The sequence below is a fragment of the Mugil cephalus genome, chromosome 19, assembly GCF_022458985.1.
Source record: "Mugil cephalus isolate CIBA_MC_2020 chromosome 19, CIBA_Mcephalus_1.1, whole genome shotgun sequence".
Lineage (NCBI taxonomy): Eukaryota > Metazoa > Chordata > Actinopteri > Mugiliformes > Mugilidae > Mugil > Mugil cephalus.
Window position 1 is genome coordinate 12,293,882 of NC_061788.1, and position 18,639 is coordinate 12,312,520.

General features: G+C 39.8%; 1 protein-coding gene across 3 annotated transcripts; it reads left to right on the top strand.

The window, feature by feature from the left end:
• The first annotated feature begins 94 nt into the window (after positions 1–94).
• nt5c2l1 (5'-nucleotidase, cytosolic II, like 1) lies at positions 95–8,338 on the top strand. Of its 3 annotated transcripts, XM_047569449.1 has the most exons (17): positions 97–340; positions 1,258–1,355; positions 1,466–1,583; positions 1,669–1,764; positions 3,440–3,531; positions 3,628–3,685; positions 3,825–3,918; positions 4,038–4,091; positions 4,182–4,265; positions 4,348–4,383; positions 4,471–4,578; positions 4,668–4,734; positions 5,900–6,070; positions 6,169–6,220; positions 7,107–7,167; positions 7,488–7,664; positions 7,752–8,338. In XM_047569449.1, the coding sequence occupies exons 1-17, from the start codon at positions 270–272 to the stop codon at positions 7,815–7,817; spliced, it is 1,503 nt and encodes a 500-aa protein (XP_047425405.1). In that variant the 5' UTR covers positions 97–269; the 3' UTR covers positions 7,818–8,338. The 3 variants fall into 3 exon arrangements, with proteins under 3 accessions (XP_047425403.1, XP_047425405.1, XP_047425406.1); XM_047569447.1 differs by having other exon boundaries at positions 95–340; positions 7,488–8,338; XM_047569450.1 differs by having other exon boundaries at positions 174–340; positions 1,282–1,355; positions 1,466–1,764; positions 7,488–8,338.
• Positions 8,339–18,639: the final 10,301 nt, after the last annotated feature.

Here is an 18,639-nt window from a genome sequence, read left to right on the forward strand (position 1 = left end):
ACAATCTACACGCTCAAAGCTGAGCGTAGTGCAGGAGGAGTGCGTGTCAAACGCGAACGGCGAGCGGATAAATGCGCATGTCCTGCGGCGTTTTGCATCACCAACGACGGTGGAGAAGTCACGGGGAGGAGTTTCGGTGCAGAAAACTTACAAAAACACGCGAGGCCACGCCCACAATATTGGGGGTAAATTTGGCAATTTAAAGACGCGTGACCAATGACTGAGGGCAGAAGTGTTGACCACATAGGCGCAGGAGTTGGACACCAACCATGGACGAAATGGAAACATCGCCCAGCATCTCCTCTGGTGAGCCCGAAGTGAAGAGAGGCTTTGACCAAAAGTGAGTTTGGTTTGATATCACACACATGAAATAATTGTATTTACGTGCTTGATACAATAGCATTTTCTGATCTGTTTTTTTCTTTCTTTTCTTTTTTTTTTCATTTTATTTATTTAGATTTTTTTATTTCCATTGGTCATAACATGAGATCAGAACTCATTTCTACTTAATGAATCTATTGCTGTGGGTGCATCAAACAATTCGGATGATAAACGATAATCTGTCACATCTATTTGTGTTCTAGCACAGGCATTACAATGCTCTCCGCTCCTTATCTGCTTCTATACAAGTTTGTTTCTATAGTTTTTACAGTCTGGACGTTTGACTCAATATTTGAATATGTTAGTTAGTGCTCACTGACAGTTTTCCTTTGCTGGACTGATCTAAGAGGAAAGATCTTCTGCGCTCAGCAGCAACACAGAACAAGAGCTCTCAGGTTAATTATTTACAGCAACACTATATGTGCGAAATGTCAAGGAAGGTTGAGACTAGGCCTTCCAGACTGGAGGTGATGCAGATATTGGCCTTATTTCACAATCTGATAAAGGTGACACGGGGAACAACCACAGAACAAGAGTCAAACAACAACAACAACGGCAACAACAAAATGGATCCTTTTACTTGTGCTAATTTGCATAGTTTTCAAACAGTAGTGATGATAGCATAGTGTTGATGATAGCATCTCTTGCCTCCACCCAGCTCCACTCCCACTGAAGGGACCTGAAGTGCAGGAAAAGTGGAGATAAACTAGGACAAAGAGTTAAAATATAGGTGAAGAGAGGAAAAAAAAACAAAACACAAAAACGTCAATCTGAGCCATTTAACCCAATCAGACGCTACTGAGCTGATAAACAGAGTTGGTGCATTGAACCCTTAAGAACCATGTAACAGCCCGTTTTCCTCTGGTCATGTGACAGCTGTGTTGCTGTGTTTCATCACAGGGTGTTCGTCAACAGAAGCCTGACCCTCGAAAACATTAAATGCTATGGCTTCGACATGGACTACACGCTGGCAAGTAAGTGACAGCAAGAGGGGGAGATTCATGTGTGAAGAGCCGAGGGGAGAGCCATGTCTGTTTATGAATCTGTATTTTCCACTGATGTGTGTCTTTGTTGTTGTCTGCAGTGTATAAGTCTCCTGACTACGAGGGTCTGGGCTTTGAGCTGATAAGAGACAGAATGGTTTCCGTCGGATACCCACACGAGCTTCTCCGCTACACATACGACCCCAGCTTCCCCACTCGGTTAGTTCCTGGTCCGCCTCTGCATCTGAGGATCCATCGGTCCGTCTGACGTCAAGCACTGATAACCTCGCTTCTCTCTCCCCAGCGGTTTGGTGATGGACACCACCTACGGGAACCTCCTGAAGGTGGACTCGAATGGGAACATTTTGGTGTGCAGCCACGGCTTCCGCTTCCTCAGAGGGTAAAGTTAAAGTCACACATGCTGAATTTATTGTTTTTTTTCTTTATTTATTTATTCTTATTTATCTTTGCCTGTGAACTCCTGAGCTCAGGGGAAACAGAGGAAGAAAGAGATCAGACACAAGGATGAAAATACGCTGTACTTTAGTTTTCATTTAAAAGTCTATCAATGAGAAAAATACTGTGATTCCAAATAATGAGCACAAACATTCAGACTGGATGACACGATTTAAATACAACATAATAAGCTGAAATTTTCATAACGGATTAGCTATTTTTTCAGGTTTTAGCAGCATTGTACTGCTTAAAATAGCTGCAACATTTAATCTGAATTTGGTCATCTTGCACAAATTAACTTTTGCCACTTTAAGCCTGTTAATGCTAGTGTGTATTTCTTATTGTTAAAGGAACATTTGAATGTAAATTATTTACTTTTATCAGATGTTTTCTACTCAGCGTAGTATCTCAACTTGTACTCAAATAAGTGGAAGATTTAGGAACAATTTTTCTCTCTTTATGTTCATTTACTTTTGCATGTGATCTGGTCTTTAATATCTGGACCTTAAATTGATCATCAGCTAAATGTAGGCCCAGTCCTACTAATAAATAAAATGTCATAATGAAAGCAGCAATAAAGAGAGATCTGCACTTAATTGCGGTTTATACCTTACAGGAGTTTGTTTAATTTGATCTACTTCTTATCTGAACTCAGTGACATTTCACACAACACACTGTGTTTTATTCATTCACTACATTTATTTGTTAGACTCTATTAAACAAGCTTTACTTATCCACAAGGGAAATTACTTGGTCACAGTACCGCAGTTGCAAAAAAACTAAAATAATAAATCTAGTAAAATAAAATAAAAAGGAAATATAAATAAAAATAAAATATATAGTTTAAGCAAAATATAAAAAATTTGCATATGAACAAATAGAGACAGATGTAAATATATATTATATACACAGAAAGGATTAATAATGTGCAATCATGTGCATGTAACATTAATAACATGGAGTTATCTACTACAGAAAGGTGAGTTGTTGTGCAGCTGGACTGAGAAACTGTAAACTGTGCAGTAGATTATTATTATTAACATGCTCACATGTTAATACATAAGCCAAAATAGTCCAATAATTGTGTGCAAGGTTAGTAATATCAGAAGCTCACTTTGCTGTTACATTTTGCTTCTTTTGCTTTAGCAAATAATTGAATGCAGACTTTACTTTTAACATGTTTTTTAATATAATAGTTCCTTTTAGTTAAGTTTGAATTTTATGAGATTTTATAGCTTATTCTCTAGATTTGTTTCTTATTTGTTTTGTCTTAAATTACAAAGGTAATGTAATGTATTACAAATTCCCGTTCTCCAAACAAGAAAATTGTTAGTTTGAACACTGAATTTCATCTGTTTATTTAAATTTAAACATTTCAGTGCTATTTAACGACAAGAGAAACACAACCGGCCGAAAATGCTCATCTGAGCTTTCCTAATGTTTCTGGGTTTTTTTTTTCTGGTTAATATATATGAATAGCAGCAGATACATGTGTTTGTAGATCATCATAAAGTCCCACACAGATGTTGTGTAGCCGTTAAATATAAATGCTCACTCATTTGTTCACAGCTGCGCGCCACTTAAATTGACTTTAATTGTTATATTTCTTTGTCCCACAGGGATGAAATCCACAGCTACTACCCCAATAAGTTCATCCAAAGAGGCGACACCGACCGCTTTTACATCCTCAACACTCTCTTCAATCTCTCAGGTACGAGATAAACAAATAAAAGAAAATGTATTAATGTTCATGATTCATCAAATTAATCAGAAGTGTAATATGTAATGTGAACAATTCCCCCTGCAGAGACGTATCTCTATGCCTGTCTGGTGAACTTCTTCACCAGATGCAGCAGATACACAAAGTGCGTATTATTGTTTATTATAAATATAAAATGACTTTTTTTCTACAAATAATTTTCTCGTGCCTAAACAATCACAAATGAACAGTATTATTAAAGAAACTCTTCATCCTTTTTATTTCCTGTTAAACCTCATGTAAAGCCACATGAAGGGATACCAGCACGGAGACTTGTTCATGTCCTTCAGGAGCATGTTCCAGGATGTTCGAGATGCAATGGACTTCATTCATGATACAGTGAGTCCACAAAACAAGTCCCGTTGCCACATTTATGAGCTAAAATAATAACAATAAAAATAAAAAAACGCAGATGTGAGCCCACTTGTGTACCAGCTGATAAAATGTGTGTCGCACAGGGAACCCTGAAAGAACGAACCATCAAGAATTTGGAGAAATACGTGATCAGAGATGTGAGTAAACTGAAATGATCGTTCATCTGAATTTGTTTTGCAGCAAAAATGGCGTAAACACTGATATAAATACAAATGTTTCCTTCACAGCCAAACATCTCCGTGCTCTTAACTCGGATAAAAAAGGTGGCCAAATTATTCCTCGCTACCAACAGTGACTACAACTACACTGAGGTGAGCACTTAAACATAAACCTAAAATGTTGACATTAAGAACAACAACTTAGTCTATTTTTTTTCTTCCCTTCGTCATCAAGGCCATCATGAAATACCTGCTTGAAGGTACTATTAAGGTAAGACAGTTTTAACTCTGAACTGTCATAAAAATAAATAAATAAAGAATCATATGAATTTATTCCCTTTTTTGGACCTTGTTCCAGCCTGGAAGCCCAAAAGTCTCCTGGCACTCCTTCTTCGACCTCATCGTCGTGGACACCAGGAAGCCGCTGTTCTTTGGAGAGGGGACTGTGCTGAGACAAGTGGACACGGTAAAAAAAAAAAAAAGAAAATGTTGAAGATACAGTTTCGTGTCGAGCACCAGCAGGTTTCACTAACACGTCATATTTTTGATGCACAGAACACGGGGAAGCTTCGGATTGGGACTTACACCGGAAACCTTCAACATGGAACAGTTTACTCTGGAGGTACATAAAGCTGCAGCATTTATCATTATTTACCCTAATTAAGTAGAATGTGTGTCCTTTTTAGGATTGTCTAAACAGTGTATGCTATTGAAATGTGATCTGAAAAGGATTGATTAATCTAGCTCTGAGAGAAAAAGGACATGGTAATTTCATTGGTTGGTTTCCAGACACCAAGTCAGTTTGACTCCACATGCAGTGATGCAGCTCCTGACTCCTTATAATAAGGATTTGGTTGTAATTTTGCTGTTGTGTGGTAAATTAAATTTAATGGTTAAGTACATATGTGACCCCAGACTCCAACACAGATGCTAATGTCTGCTTCAGTTTCTTGAGATACATGACTTGGTGTCATGCTACCTGATAAAAAAAATATGTCTGAGTGAGCTTTACCTTAAAATTTGGTGTCTAAATTTAAATTTTCTTTAGTATTCACTAGTACACAGGATGATGATGCCAAGATCCGAGGCAAAACACATTTAGAAGTCGAGTCCAACTAAAAAACAAAAAAAACAAACAAACAAACAAAAAAAAAAACAACCAGCAGGCTAGCAGTTAGCTACGAACTAGCAACCAACAAGAAGACACAAGCTAACTAGCCTAGCCAACAGTAGTAGGTATGAAGTGATGAGATATGCGACTACAAGTCAACCAACACTTCTCCCTTGTGCCAAGATTTGGGGGAAGACACATTAGGAAGAAAAAAAAGAAAAGAAAAACAAACAAAAAAAAACAAACCTGGCCAGCAGGCTAGCCGTCAGCTAGCAACCAACAAGAAGACACCAGCTAACTAGCCTAGCCAACAGCAGCAGGCAGTATGTGACACATCATTGCCATATCATTGCTTGAAGTATAATTACTTGGTCTCAAAATTATTTAAAAAATAAATAAATGAACATTTTATTTATCTGATTTTACAATAATTTCTTTAAAGTGCACATAACTGAAAATTCACCGTCTGGAAAAATCAAAAAAGTTCCGTTCACATATATGAGGACTGTAAAACATTTCAGTGCTATATTGACATTATATCCATTTCACATTTCGGGATTTAGATGGTTCTAATTATTATGGCCTCTCTTTGTCTCCACATATATAGATTATAATTGTATATATTAGTTTTGTGCATGTGACCTTTAGATGTTAAGTTTGTGTTTTCCCGTTTCAGGGTCTTCTGACATTGTCTGTGACCTGCTGGGTGTCAAAGGTAAAGACATCCTCTACGTTGGAGACCACATCTTTGGCGACATCCTCAAGTCTAAGAAACGACAAGGCTGGAAGACCTTTCTGGTTGTGCCGGAGCTCACCAAGGAGCTGCAAGTGTGGGAGGAAAAGAAATGTAAGAGGAAGGAGACTCGAAACTGGAACTATTTATCATTTATCCTTTATTTGAGAGTTCAAAAAAGTTTTTATGACTCCTTTTTTTTTTTTTTCCAGATCTCTTTGAGGAGCTGAAACGTCTGAACAGCTTCTTAGCTGAGCACTTTAAGTGAGTGTGTGTTTGTGCAATTGCTTAATTTGATGATTATATGTCTTTACTGAACATTTGGTTTGGGAAAAATTTAACACAAATGTTTGTAGAATTAATGTGCAATTTGTGCATTGGAGTATATTTTCAGAACAAATGTGTGAGAAAATAAGTACAAAACATATTTAATTAAATATTAAACCTGCAATGGTCTCAGCACAAAACTTCAAAACTGGCTTAAACATTTGGACAGATTACAGTTCACATAGTAGCATTTTAATGAACATTTTAATCTGTGTAAAATTTCAGATAATTGTAAATGCATAAACTGACCTTAATTAACACCTTAAATGTCCAGATAATGTTCAGCCCCACTCTCACTAATTGTACTATTTTTACATTATTATCTGCTCCATTTCTAAGACTGTTATTGTGATTATTCAACAGCTGCTCTAAACTTTTAGCTGAGCTTCACACAGTTGTGCAAACATCAGGCAGAATACATCACTCTCTTCCATCTGTCGGATATTTACCTTCTCCTTAAAACACTGCAGGTTGTGTGTCACTCTTGCCGCCAGGGGGAGCTGCACCTCCAACTTCGCCCCACCTCCCATGCTAAATTCATATCTATTCATTTAATACTACGTTTTAGGTGATTGAATTAGTTAAATCATGATTTAGTTTAACTACCAATAACTGAACCCCTTATCCTACAAAAAAGAAAAATGTTTCTTGGATATTAAACAAAGGCATGCCATTATTTTGCAGCTGCAAGACTGTCCACAAGTGATTTGTTAGTAGCTTTTGTTGCCTTCTAATTGCTCCTGTCCTACATGAACCATGAGCCGAGGGCACTGTTCAGGAGGAGCATCTGTTCATTTTCCAGTTGTTGTCTTTTGTCTTGAAGGCACCTGGACAGTGGCAGTCGAGAGGGTACTGACATTGGAGCCATTCAGATGAGAATGAAGGTGAGCTTTGCACTTTGCATTTAAAGATTTTTTTTTTGAATGCTGTTACGCACCAGTGCAACCTGGCTGCAGCAGCTTCTTGAAGCGGTTAATGAGCTGATTTAACTGCTTCATTAGTTCATCATCAGTGCCTTTAGACTCCTGATAAATTAACAACATTTAAGTTCAGCAACAAAATAACGGGACATGTGTTGCCCCTTGGAAGCTTTTTCATGACGCTCGGTGCATCTGTTTCTTAACACGGAGAGTCTATTATTGCATCAGAAACCAAACGCCGAGCGTCTCCTACGAGCTGAAACGCTGTGTGTTTGTGTTTGCAGGTGCTGACCTACAGAATGGACATGTCCTACGGCCAGATGGGCAGCCTCCTGCGCAGCGGCTCCAGGCAGACGCTGTTTGCCAGCCAGCTGATACGTTACGCAGATCTATACTCCTCCACCTGCATGAACCTGCTGCACTACCCCTTCAATTACCTCTTCATGGCTCCTCCAGTCCTGGTCAGTCCTCTCGCTTGTTCGGGCGCCTGCACAGAAAACCTGTATCTACCATGCTTAAGTCAATCTCTGTGTTTGTTTTCTATGCAGATGCCCCACGAGACAACTGCCCAACACGCAGACCTGTCAATCAACCATGCCATTAAGAAAAACTGAGGTTTCATAAGATCAAATATTAAACATATTTTTTTCCCTCTCATTTCTGTCACAAGAATCAATTATTAACACATTTGTTTCTCGTAGTGATGAAGAAAGATGAAGGAGATGGACATGGAGGAGACCTCGCTCCTTCTTGTCAAGGACAGTTCTCACCGGTGAAGGTGACCGTTTGCACCCGTGCAGCACGGAGGGGTTTGTTGCAGCCATGATATGCATCCTTTAAGAAAAGCTTACTTATTGCTCCACCTGCTGGATGTGTCTCGCTATGCCATGTAACGTTTAACCTCCCAAGGCTATTTATAAGCATGTTGGCAGTTTATGATTTCAAGTAAAGTCAGTCTCAGGGTCTCAGGGTTACTGTATATATGAGGGGACGTGTTTCTTAGCCTGTTTGTACTCATAGTGGTGCATGTGCACTTTTAATCTGACGTTTTGTGGAATGGTTTTCAAGAAATAACTTTATTTATTTGTTGTTTGTGCATCTTCCGTTGGATTGTTTCAATAAATTATTAATGATCTTTGTGCTGTTTTCACTGAGCTGGAACCTGTTGTGTTACTTAGGTTTATAGGTTTTACCACTTTTCTAAGAAGTGGATCTGTGGCTAATTATTCACAATAGTGGAGCCTTTACGTGATGTGAGCACCACATACAATACACATCTGTTTTACTGGTGGAATCAAAAATATCATAACATTTTAGAGATCATAAAACCAGAAGAAGAAATACTGGTTAGGTTGCATGTGTTTGTTCTTTTGGGCGATCTTATCTTTCTAAGTGTTTCCTTTGTCTTCAGTCACATCCACAACAGACCTGAGAACTGACCCTTGTCTTAAAGTGTATTTTTTATTCATGCGACCATTATTTATCTCCATCTAACCTCTTGCCAAGCGTTAAATAGTTTCAACAACCAACGCATCGTCTCAGCTTGTGGTAGCCAGGTTAAAACTGATGCATGTTTTTAGTGTGTCCCTTAACAAACTAATCTTGTTTCACACGTTTCAACGTGACAATGGGTGCTAATATCAGGAGCATCCGGTACGATCTTCATTCTTCAACAAAAGAATTAACATAATCAGATGCGATATCCGTACAACACGTGGACAACGCACACAAACTCTGGTTCGGGCTCTTATGAGAGCATAATCATCAAATGTGTGTGTGGATTTTATTTTTTTTTTCCTCACAGGAAAAAAGTCTGAAGTGCGCATATGTATATATATACATATATATATATATATGTATATATATATATATATATATGTGTACAAGGGGACAGCTTGTTTATGGTATTTCATATCAGCTGCACTTCACTGTGCAAGAAAACCTCATAGTAACTGCTCACGTTATCAGTTTCAGTGCAGGGTCAAAGTGCAAGGATGGAAACTGCTCAAAGTTTAAGTAAATTTTTATCTAAAAATAGTGTGTAATGTTTCAAATTTGAGCTGAAATGAGTGAAGTTCGTCCTATAGCTACGTTACGGAGTGATTCATACTCTGTGCTGCCAGTTTAATGTGATAATTTTCTGTCAGCGAAGGCTTCAGATTTATCAAGTTTCAACTGCATTGTTATGGCCTCTTAGAAAAAGAAGGAAAAAAGCACGAGAGTCAAATCCAAAATTAGGAAACACTAACTGTATTTACCTCTTCCCTGTAAACACACACACACACACGTTTCCTACATGATGTCATTTCTGGTAACGCGGCTATTCTGGTTTATTTGGACTTCCCTCACCATTGTCTGACGGTCACCTCTATTTATTGATGCACTTGTTTTATTTTCTCACCTGCACAAATTCTCACCTTTCATATCTCCCGGCTACAGTTTGAAGTAATAGTTTAATCAGTTGTCCGGTGCATTTCATCAGGATGATCATCTGTGCCGCTTGATGTTTGATGCAACAAGGTGAGTAACTGCAGTGGTATGTATTTAAGCTTTTACTTTAGTATTATTATTTATTCGATGTGTTTGAATGATGAGAGTCGATGCTGCTGCTTCTGCACTACAGCTCCTGTCCTTTGGATGGCATTAAACTGCCACTCTGCTGCAGGGATGAGGATTTTTTTTTTTTAAATAAAAGAAGCTCATGTGGAGCTAAAGGATGAGTCAAACAAACTGCTTCATATATGTTAGTGGCAATATAAAAACGTTTGCACTGAGGCTGTATATTGTAACTCATCACACTAGAGACTGAGATGTAACTTTTACATTTTAAAAATTCCACTGCTGCTGGTCGTATTAGGCCTCAAGTTAAGTGTGTCTTTGTTGTCGGAGCGCAGCGAACAGTGCCTCAAAAATCCTGAGAATGGCTGAGAGGAAGGAGCAAAGTGACGATAGAAATAAGAAATTTGCCCCGAGCCAGAAACTAAAACCTTTCTCTCTCAGAGTTTTCGTTTTTCTGTCAGTTTGGTGCTAAACAGAGCAATGAAAAGGATTATATATATATATATATTTTGTTTTTTTGGCACCACTGGGGCCCTTACTTATCCTGACAAAAACACACTCACGGCACAGGCGTTTACTCTCCATGGGAGAACACACACTAACCTGCGCAGTGATATAAAAGCCTGTCTTCTCAGGCAGAGCGGTACCTGAACAACAGAGGTGTGTGAAGGCTTCGTGCACTTTCACCTGCATGTTATTCTGAGGAAGGAGGAATATCTGTTTGAGCACATGTGTGTTACGTTGTTACCTTTTAAAATACCTGATTGCACCTTTCATAATAACGCTGGGGGCGGAGGCTGCGAGCAGGGTTGGGGATTCACACAAACATGGTTTCAGTTTGATTCTATCGCCCCAATCTGAGAAAGGATTTTTTTTTTGCCAAAGGGTTTAACGGAATAAACAGTAATTTAAAAAATAACCACATGCGAGCAGCTCGAACACAGACGTACAGAGAAGTAGGCAACACTTGTAGGGTTTCATTTAAATGTCACTGAGGATGTGTTTTGGCCTTCTACTACAACTTTTTTTTTTTGGCCAATTTAGGTTTAAAAGCTGCACAAAATACAATTTGAATTAAATCATTAACCGTACGCTTATATGCATTCCTGAAAAAAGGTGCTTTTTGTGTAATCTAGGAATCACTTTTTCCTCTCTTGGTCGTCACCTTCTATTCAAAGAAGCTTCTCTTTTATTTCAGCTGTACCGTAAAACATCAATAATTAATCATTCTGTGTACTGATAAGAATATTTCTGCCCAAATTTAACGTGAGCATTTCTCCAGAAACTTTACACTTTGCTCTTAAATTGAAAATTCAGATGAAGCTTGTTTGCTCGTCATAGGTTCTCAGGAGTTACTGCACAGTTCTAAACTTGTCCATGAGACATTTACTGAGTGAAATCAGTTTGTTACTGGATCAAATGTGATCTGGGGGCGTGGAAAATATTCGCCCTGTATTGATATGACCTTTAACGCAAGCGGACCACGGTAGGCCTGAGGTTTAAATGCTACAGCAGGACATTTTCACGAAGAACCTTCTAGCTTTTCTGCTGCTTTTCATTTATTTATGGCTGGGATGGTTCATTGATTTCTTTTCAACATCAGGTTTTGCTCTTTAAAATGTGTTATTTCCAAGAAAACAAAGAGGGAGAAATTCATTTAATTGTTTTTATTAGGCAAAACGACAGGGAAAAAAACATCTACAGGCCAAAATACACAATTAAAAAGCACACGTCTAGTTTATTAATAATAATGTTAATGTGACATGTTTTCTTACACTTTTTTCTTTTGTTTGCTACATTTCTGTCTAGACAAATCCCCTACTTCATTTGTTTAAAAAATATCATTAACAGCAGCCACAATGAAGCGCATTAACCTACAAAAAATATATACGTTCTGTGTCAAGTTTGCGTAGATAATGAAATGCAGATGCGGTTATCTCATTCCCTGCGGTTTAATCTGCTCTGTGGATCCTCTGATTCACATTCACAGCAGTTCAAAAAGCACCGCTGACATGTTGGGCTCCATTGCAGGATACTTGCTGCTCTATGCAGTCAGATAACTGCAGAAGCACCACCGTCCCCCATTCCACACATTCCAGGATTTCCCAGCAAGCATTGCAAGCAAGCCTAAACAAGTCACGTTCTTTACTCAGGGAGAAATTCACACAGTCAAGTGACTGAGGTCTTCTTTTGCTTTCCCTTCGGAGTGCGATCCCATAAATACACTTTTACATCCAAGTCACTTCTTCCAGCCTTTTCAAAACTATTTTTTTTTCTTTCTTTTCTTTCAAAAAAAAAGGCAGACAAACTTACTTTCACCTGTAACATTTTACTGCAGCGGTGCAATCTGCGCCCAAAAATGTGTTTCCTGTCTGTTTTTAATAAGGACTCATGTCCTCCTGCGACAGCTTGTAACAGCAACTGGACTGTGGTTAAACGTTTCCACCCAGAAAGGTCTGCTGACAGTCATCAAAACAAACAAACTCTCTTACTTAAGGGTTCAAACATGAGGCACACACAGGAGCAGTGACACCTAATCTCAACACGGAAAGAAAGAGAAGAAAGGGAAGGCAAAATGCAAAGGGAGGGAGGGGGGGATGGGGGGTGAGGGGTGAGGGGGGTTGCGAGAGGGCCTGGCTCCCTACATTCCTCCCAAACGTCCCCTCCCCCCATCGACCTGCTACCCCCGAGGATGCTCAAAACCACACATCGACCTCTCCCTCCCTTCCCTTTTCTTTCTCATCTGCTTATATTACTGTCATCAATACACTCCGGCCCAGTGTTTGGTGTGACAACAAAACACACACACACACACACACAAAAAAGAAAAAAAACTCCACTGACCCAAAAACAAAAAAAAAAAAATAATGAAGTGATTTTTGTTTTCTCCAAATTTACATCTGAATATTTAAAAATGGCGTGTGGCTACAGGAAAGAATGATCAGAATCTAATTGAGCTTTAATTTGAATGCAAAATAGTTCAATTGGTTTGAATGAGGCTTCCTTGAGCTGTGGTGTCAATTAAAAAAAGGAGTGAAACACAAGTTGACTAAAATCTAATCCTTTAAAAGTCTTGTTTTCAAAAAAAAAAAAAAAAACTAAATGTACATTACTCTGACTCTCTGTTGTTTAAATTTAAACTTTGGCCATCAGGACTTACGCGAGCCCGCGAATGTGTGTAAACTCTCTTCTGTAAATACAGTACTGGGTAAACAGTTTAGGGGAGCTTCTGCTCCACGCCACCACCTGCTATCAATCATCAGTTCTCCTTCTACACGGGCTCATTTTCAGACGAGGCCTTTTTAGCCGCGGTTTAGTGAGAGCTGGGGCCAAATGCTATGACAATACTATTGCACTGCTAGAATGGATGGTACAGTAGTGCAACATTGTCAAAGCAGCTGACCTCAGCATGTGTCAGCACGTGGACGTGGGGACAGCCATTCCTCACTGCCAAGCCACATTTAATTGAGCAGCAGTGCTGCTGCTTTTGTCTGAATTTGCAATAAATAAATAAAAAGATACTGAAATGCTCAGTTTTAATAAACGGATCAGATTTTGTTGCCGGTTAATTGATGGTGGCTAAAACAAATAAATGAATAAATATGAGACAAATCACATATGAAATGAATTTCTGTCATGTAAAATGGATCAAAAACACCCAAATGTGACCACATTTGAAGACACCCACCCCATCCACGTGCAGGTTTAAGAGTTAAGGCAGTAAAGGGAGGTGTGGGCCTCTGTTTCATCAGCCAATGCCCTTTTAATATTGCACTGCTCATCTCAGTGTCCAGTAGTGCAACAGAAAAAGGGCAGTGGACAACAACATGTACACCATCAGCCCCCACTGGCTCAACTAATCCACCTGGTCCTCTCTTAAACGGCCACTAACAAGCTGATTCTGACCCCTCGTATTTTTCTGTCAAATAAAACCAGATCACATGAAAAAAAAAAAAAAAAAAAAAAAAAAACCCACACAGCCTCCCTTCAGCCTCGGTTCAGTTTCCACAGAGCAAACCGGTGCTTTTTATGTGAAAATGTTTGCCCTGTAATTACGCATCTGTGGGAGACAGAAGTTACAGATTAACAATAGAACTTTTCAATGGCAGAGTTTAAATGAACTTCCTAAATTAAATAGCACTGGTTACTCTCACCCTGGGAGAATGGGAATTTCCCAGCATGTGGGCCCATACTATTCTCTCCAGTGAATGACATGCATTCTAATTTTGGTGGAGAAATGGGAGGTTGGAGACAAGAGGGGGGACACACAGCCTACAGAGAGCCACAAGCTGATAAACACCAAACTATCAAACACTTCTTCTTTCACATTCAACAATTATCTTTTTCCCGTTCGTTAAAATCTGTCGACTAAAAAACACAAATAAATCAACACAATCGACGAAATTAGCGAACTGACCTGCAGAAAAGGAGAAACTAAATTAATCAAAAAAAAAAAAAAAAGTTGCTATGCTGCGTAACAGTCGGATTAGCACTAATAAACTGTGATAAAACCCCCTAGGATAAAAGCAAAATAGCTCCTGGAACTTTGCACAATTAACGCGTTGTTACACAACATACAGGATCCATACCATGGCAGAAAAGAGACAGGAAATCTCCAGAACAACCTGAGGCTTTCCAATGCTTGACCCGTCTGATAATTCCCACAAAACACATCAAGGTGTTCCTGTTGCGGTAGTTGTTGTTGATGTTTTTTTTTTTTTTTTTTTTTTTTTACCTGTTCTTGGAAGCTTTACATTTTGTCCGCCATACATCTCTGTGAGCGGCCTATACGCCTCCTTAACGCTGGATCTGCTCTGCAAGCCATTCCGGCCAGCTCACAAGCCAACAGCACAATACTGACGACTTGTTAGATTGCACAACAGCATATAGGCTGCACGCACAAACACACCTACACTGCCAGCGCCGTGAAAATGTCCCCCCTCGGAGACCCATTACGCCACGATAACGGCCCAATAAGGCACAGGACGCGTTTATCTGTCCACAGGGCGTTAAATCGCGTCCTGATCAAGTTTTGAAGCGAGCTTCCAGATGCGCAGCGCTCGGAGATCGACTCAACTCTTATTGCCGCTTTGCTCCCCTCCGGTCCGCGCAAATAAGACTCTCAATCCTCGCATCTCGACCTTTGCAACTTCCAAGTTTGCACTTAGCTCCTGACAATTTACGCAAAATCGGCTACAACTCAACAGTGGACAACCTCCCCCCTTCTTCTTCTTCTCCTCCTCCTCCTCCTCCTCCTCCCCTTCCACAACCACCTCCTCCTCCAAATCATGAATAGTATCTAGCCAAGGGAGGGACAATCCGTTATAGGCAAAAAAAAAAAAAAAAAAAAAAAAGCGAGAAGGAAAAAAGTTGTCCGTAAAACAAAGAAAAGCAACCCTCTCCACAAACCACACTTCGCGGTCCGCGCTTCACGCCGCCACCCCAACGCGCTGGGAGCGACCACGGATCAAATCTGCGGAGCTTGGAGAATCGGGGGGTGGAGGCGGGGGGGGAGATCGCAAGTCTTCCATGCACAAGCACACGGCCTCGCAGATCCGGACTCCATCTTTGACTACTTGACATTCAGAGCCTGCCGGAGCAAATTCCTCGTTTGCATGCCTCTCACTGATTGGCTTCTTCTTGCGCTAGTCTTTGCTATATGACGCGCCATTGGTTTGGTTTCGGCGTGTTCAACGTTTCCAGCAGGCTCCGGATTGGCTGCGCGCGTGGAAGCGTCACACCGTACAACGAATACCTGATTTAATGTGTCCCATTCACAAATTTCTCATCATTCCCCCCCTCCACCCCACCTCGCACTGTATCTGGATTCTTGATCACTAATTACCGTATTTACTTTGTAGCGCGGAAAAAAAATTGCGCGTCCAAAGAGGGGTTACATTTAATTTCTAATTGGCCTCTGGAGGGACTATTCATTAGTTCGCGTGTGGACTAAACGTGAACAGCGTCGTAAAGGCCTACAGCGTTCAGCTGAATTTTTAAATGATCGATTTAATATAATTATGAAAGACCTGGCTTTTAATTTCGATAATTTTTTACTGATTAACTATTTGGAAAAAACGCGCAATGAAACCGAACTGAAACGGGCACGGACCGGGCGTAAAAGTTGCTCAAATGTCACAGATGGGGTAAGAATACGCGGAGTGAGCACGTATGGAATAGTGTGTGGGGGGATCAATGGTTGGATCGGATCACACGGCGCTGGAGGCGGACCCAGTGGGCGCCTCGGCCCCTTGCGAAGCTTTGATTGACGCACAGAGAGGAGTAGCGGGCTGTGAAATTTGGCATTCCTGGCCAGAGGAGCTGAAATAATGGCATTATCCAGTGGGAGAGGGCCCACTTTTTACTCCCCACACACCCACCCGACTCCAGCCCACTCAGAAGAGATCTGATTGTGCAGCCAGTCGGCAAAAAAAAAAAAAAAAAAAAAAAAAAAAAAATGTTTGATGTAAGGCGGGGCATGATGGATCCGGTGAGGTTTGGAGCAGTGATGCCCCCTCTGCCTCCCCACAGGGGAGGCCTTTTCCGGTGACTATCCTCAGACTTCACCGTGTCCCGTCAAAGAGTTTGTGACATTCACCTTTGAAAGTAAAACTGAAAACGGTGTGATCTGATATCAACGCTGCTGCCAAAACTCTGTTTATAAACATTTGCCTTATTAATCAATTATTAACCCAGCAAAGCAGCCTGTTTAATGAATCTAAACACTGACGTCGATTATTTATCTTGACAAAGTGGCAAAAAACAAAGTGAAAAGCTCTTAAACGACGGATTGCACATTAGGTGGAGACACCACGTGTGTCTGTTCTGCACCTTATCTGAGATTAATTTCAATTTCTACAACAATTTCAGAAAGGGTCTGAATAAAAGGAATGGTTGTATGTGAATGCAAGAAATGTGGTTTATTAAGAAAACTAAATGAATAATTTATTAGAAGAACTTTACCCCAGTTTCCTGATTAAAAAAATAAATAAAAAAAACTTTCAAAACTGTTTGAGAAGTCACTGCAAAGTAACTCACAGGATGACAGAAGTGTTTCAGCTGCTTTTCCCTTCACCCAAACCAGTTTGTTAAAATCCTGTGTGGGAAAAGAGACAGCAGGAAACTTAAGCAGAGCATAAAATTAGTTTTAAAATGAATGATTAATTTATAGAACTGTTTAGCTGTTAAAGTTTTTTTTTCTCCTTTGCTTTTAAACAGACCAAAGTTCTTTAACCATGTTGGTTTATTTCAGGAAACGTAAAAGGAGCAAACTGTGGATGCAGCGAGAGTTAGTTTTCCCTCAGATTTATGAAATTAAAAAGTCAAATCATGGCATCCGTAAATAAAACAACAACTAATGAAAATAGTTTGAAAAGGCTTTAATTCACAGATGTGCAGTGGTTTGGCTTCTACGCACCGGTTAAATTTATTTTAGTATTTAAGGATGCGTTAAACTCTGAATTTGATATTTGTTTCGAATTCAGCTATTTACATTTTTAAAAAAACAAAAAAACAAATAAAACACACTTCTTTCAAATAGCTAGAAATTAACAGATGGGACGGATGTGAGTAGTTATTTGTGATGTGTGTCTGTATTCAGAGAAAGGTTTTAGACGATTCCATCAACGCATTTTTTTTCACAAAATTCAAACACACAGGCGGCCGCAGAATTCCCACATTTTTAAATGAAACAACAGCTCATGAAGTAAATAAAAGCATCTCTGAACGAAAACAGACACAGCTTCTAAATACTAATTCATGTCCAGCTCCTGAGATATTTGCCAGTGAACTAAATGATTTTTTAAAATTTTTTTTTTAGTACATTTCCAAAACATTTACAACTGATGTTTTCCATCGAATGAAACTGATGCTAATTTAAAAAAGTAAAAAGAAAAACTCTAACAGTTTAGTTTAATCTCCCTTTTCGCATATTTTCTTGTCTGGTTGCCTTTTAAAGTGGTTTTAGAAACAAGGAAATAAACTATTAAAAGAGTCTTGTGATTTAATGGGTAGATATTAAACTGAAGTTGATCTGTAGGAAATTAAGGAGGAAGCTGTGATAAAAATAAATAAGAAGACATGGAAGAGGCTGAGGTGTGCCTGGTATGGAGTAGGAAGAGAAAGGGGAGATAATGACAAAAAAATAAAAATAATAATAATAATCAAAATGTTTTCTTTTCTGAGGCTGAGGAGAAAGTGCCACAGAGCACCACTCCCGTCTGAAAGGGCTGACTTTAAACTGCTGCCTGTGTGAGGTGTCATGGGGACTGAGAAAAGCCTTTTAAACATGGGAGTTATTGTTCCCTCTTCTTTTTTTTTTCTTGCTTGCTCCCAACCTCCCATCCTCCGAAAATGTACCTCCTTTCTTCCTCTGCCCTTTAACCTCTCCCAACCCCCTATCCCTCCATCTCGCGTCTCCCTCCACATTTCCTCTCCCCCCTCTCGCCGGCTGAAGACCAAACAACCGTGATGGATCGTCATTGATAATTTCCCACCAAAAAGGAAAAAAAAAAAAAAAAAAAAGGTTAATGGAGAAGTTTTTGGAGGGGGTTTTCTGCTTCATCTTTTTTCATGAAGTAGTAGAGGTAGTGGTGGTAGTAGTAGTAGCAGCAGCAGACCCCACCTCGAGCACCCTCTCCCTTCCAAAGAGGGTTCCCCACCCCCTCCTCCCCACCCCTCTTGCCTCCCTCTTGAAACAGACTCTATGGACTGCATGCATGACATTCCAGCTGTGTGGGTGGCACAGCCTTTTTACAGCTTCTCCAACGGTACACAGGGCTCCTAAAGCACAACAGCAACCCATGATCCATCTTCACACACTCTTCTTCTTCTTCTTCTTTCAGGGTCCCGGGTTTTTGCTCTCTCCGTTATCCACGT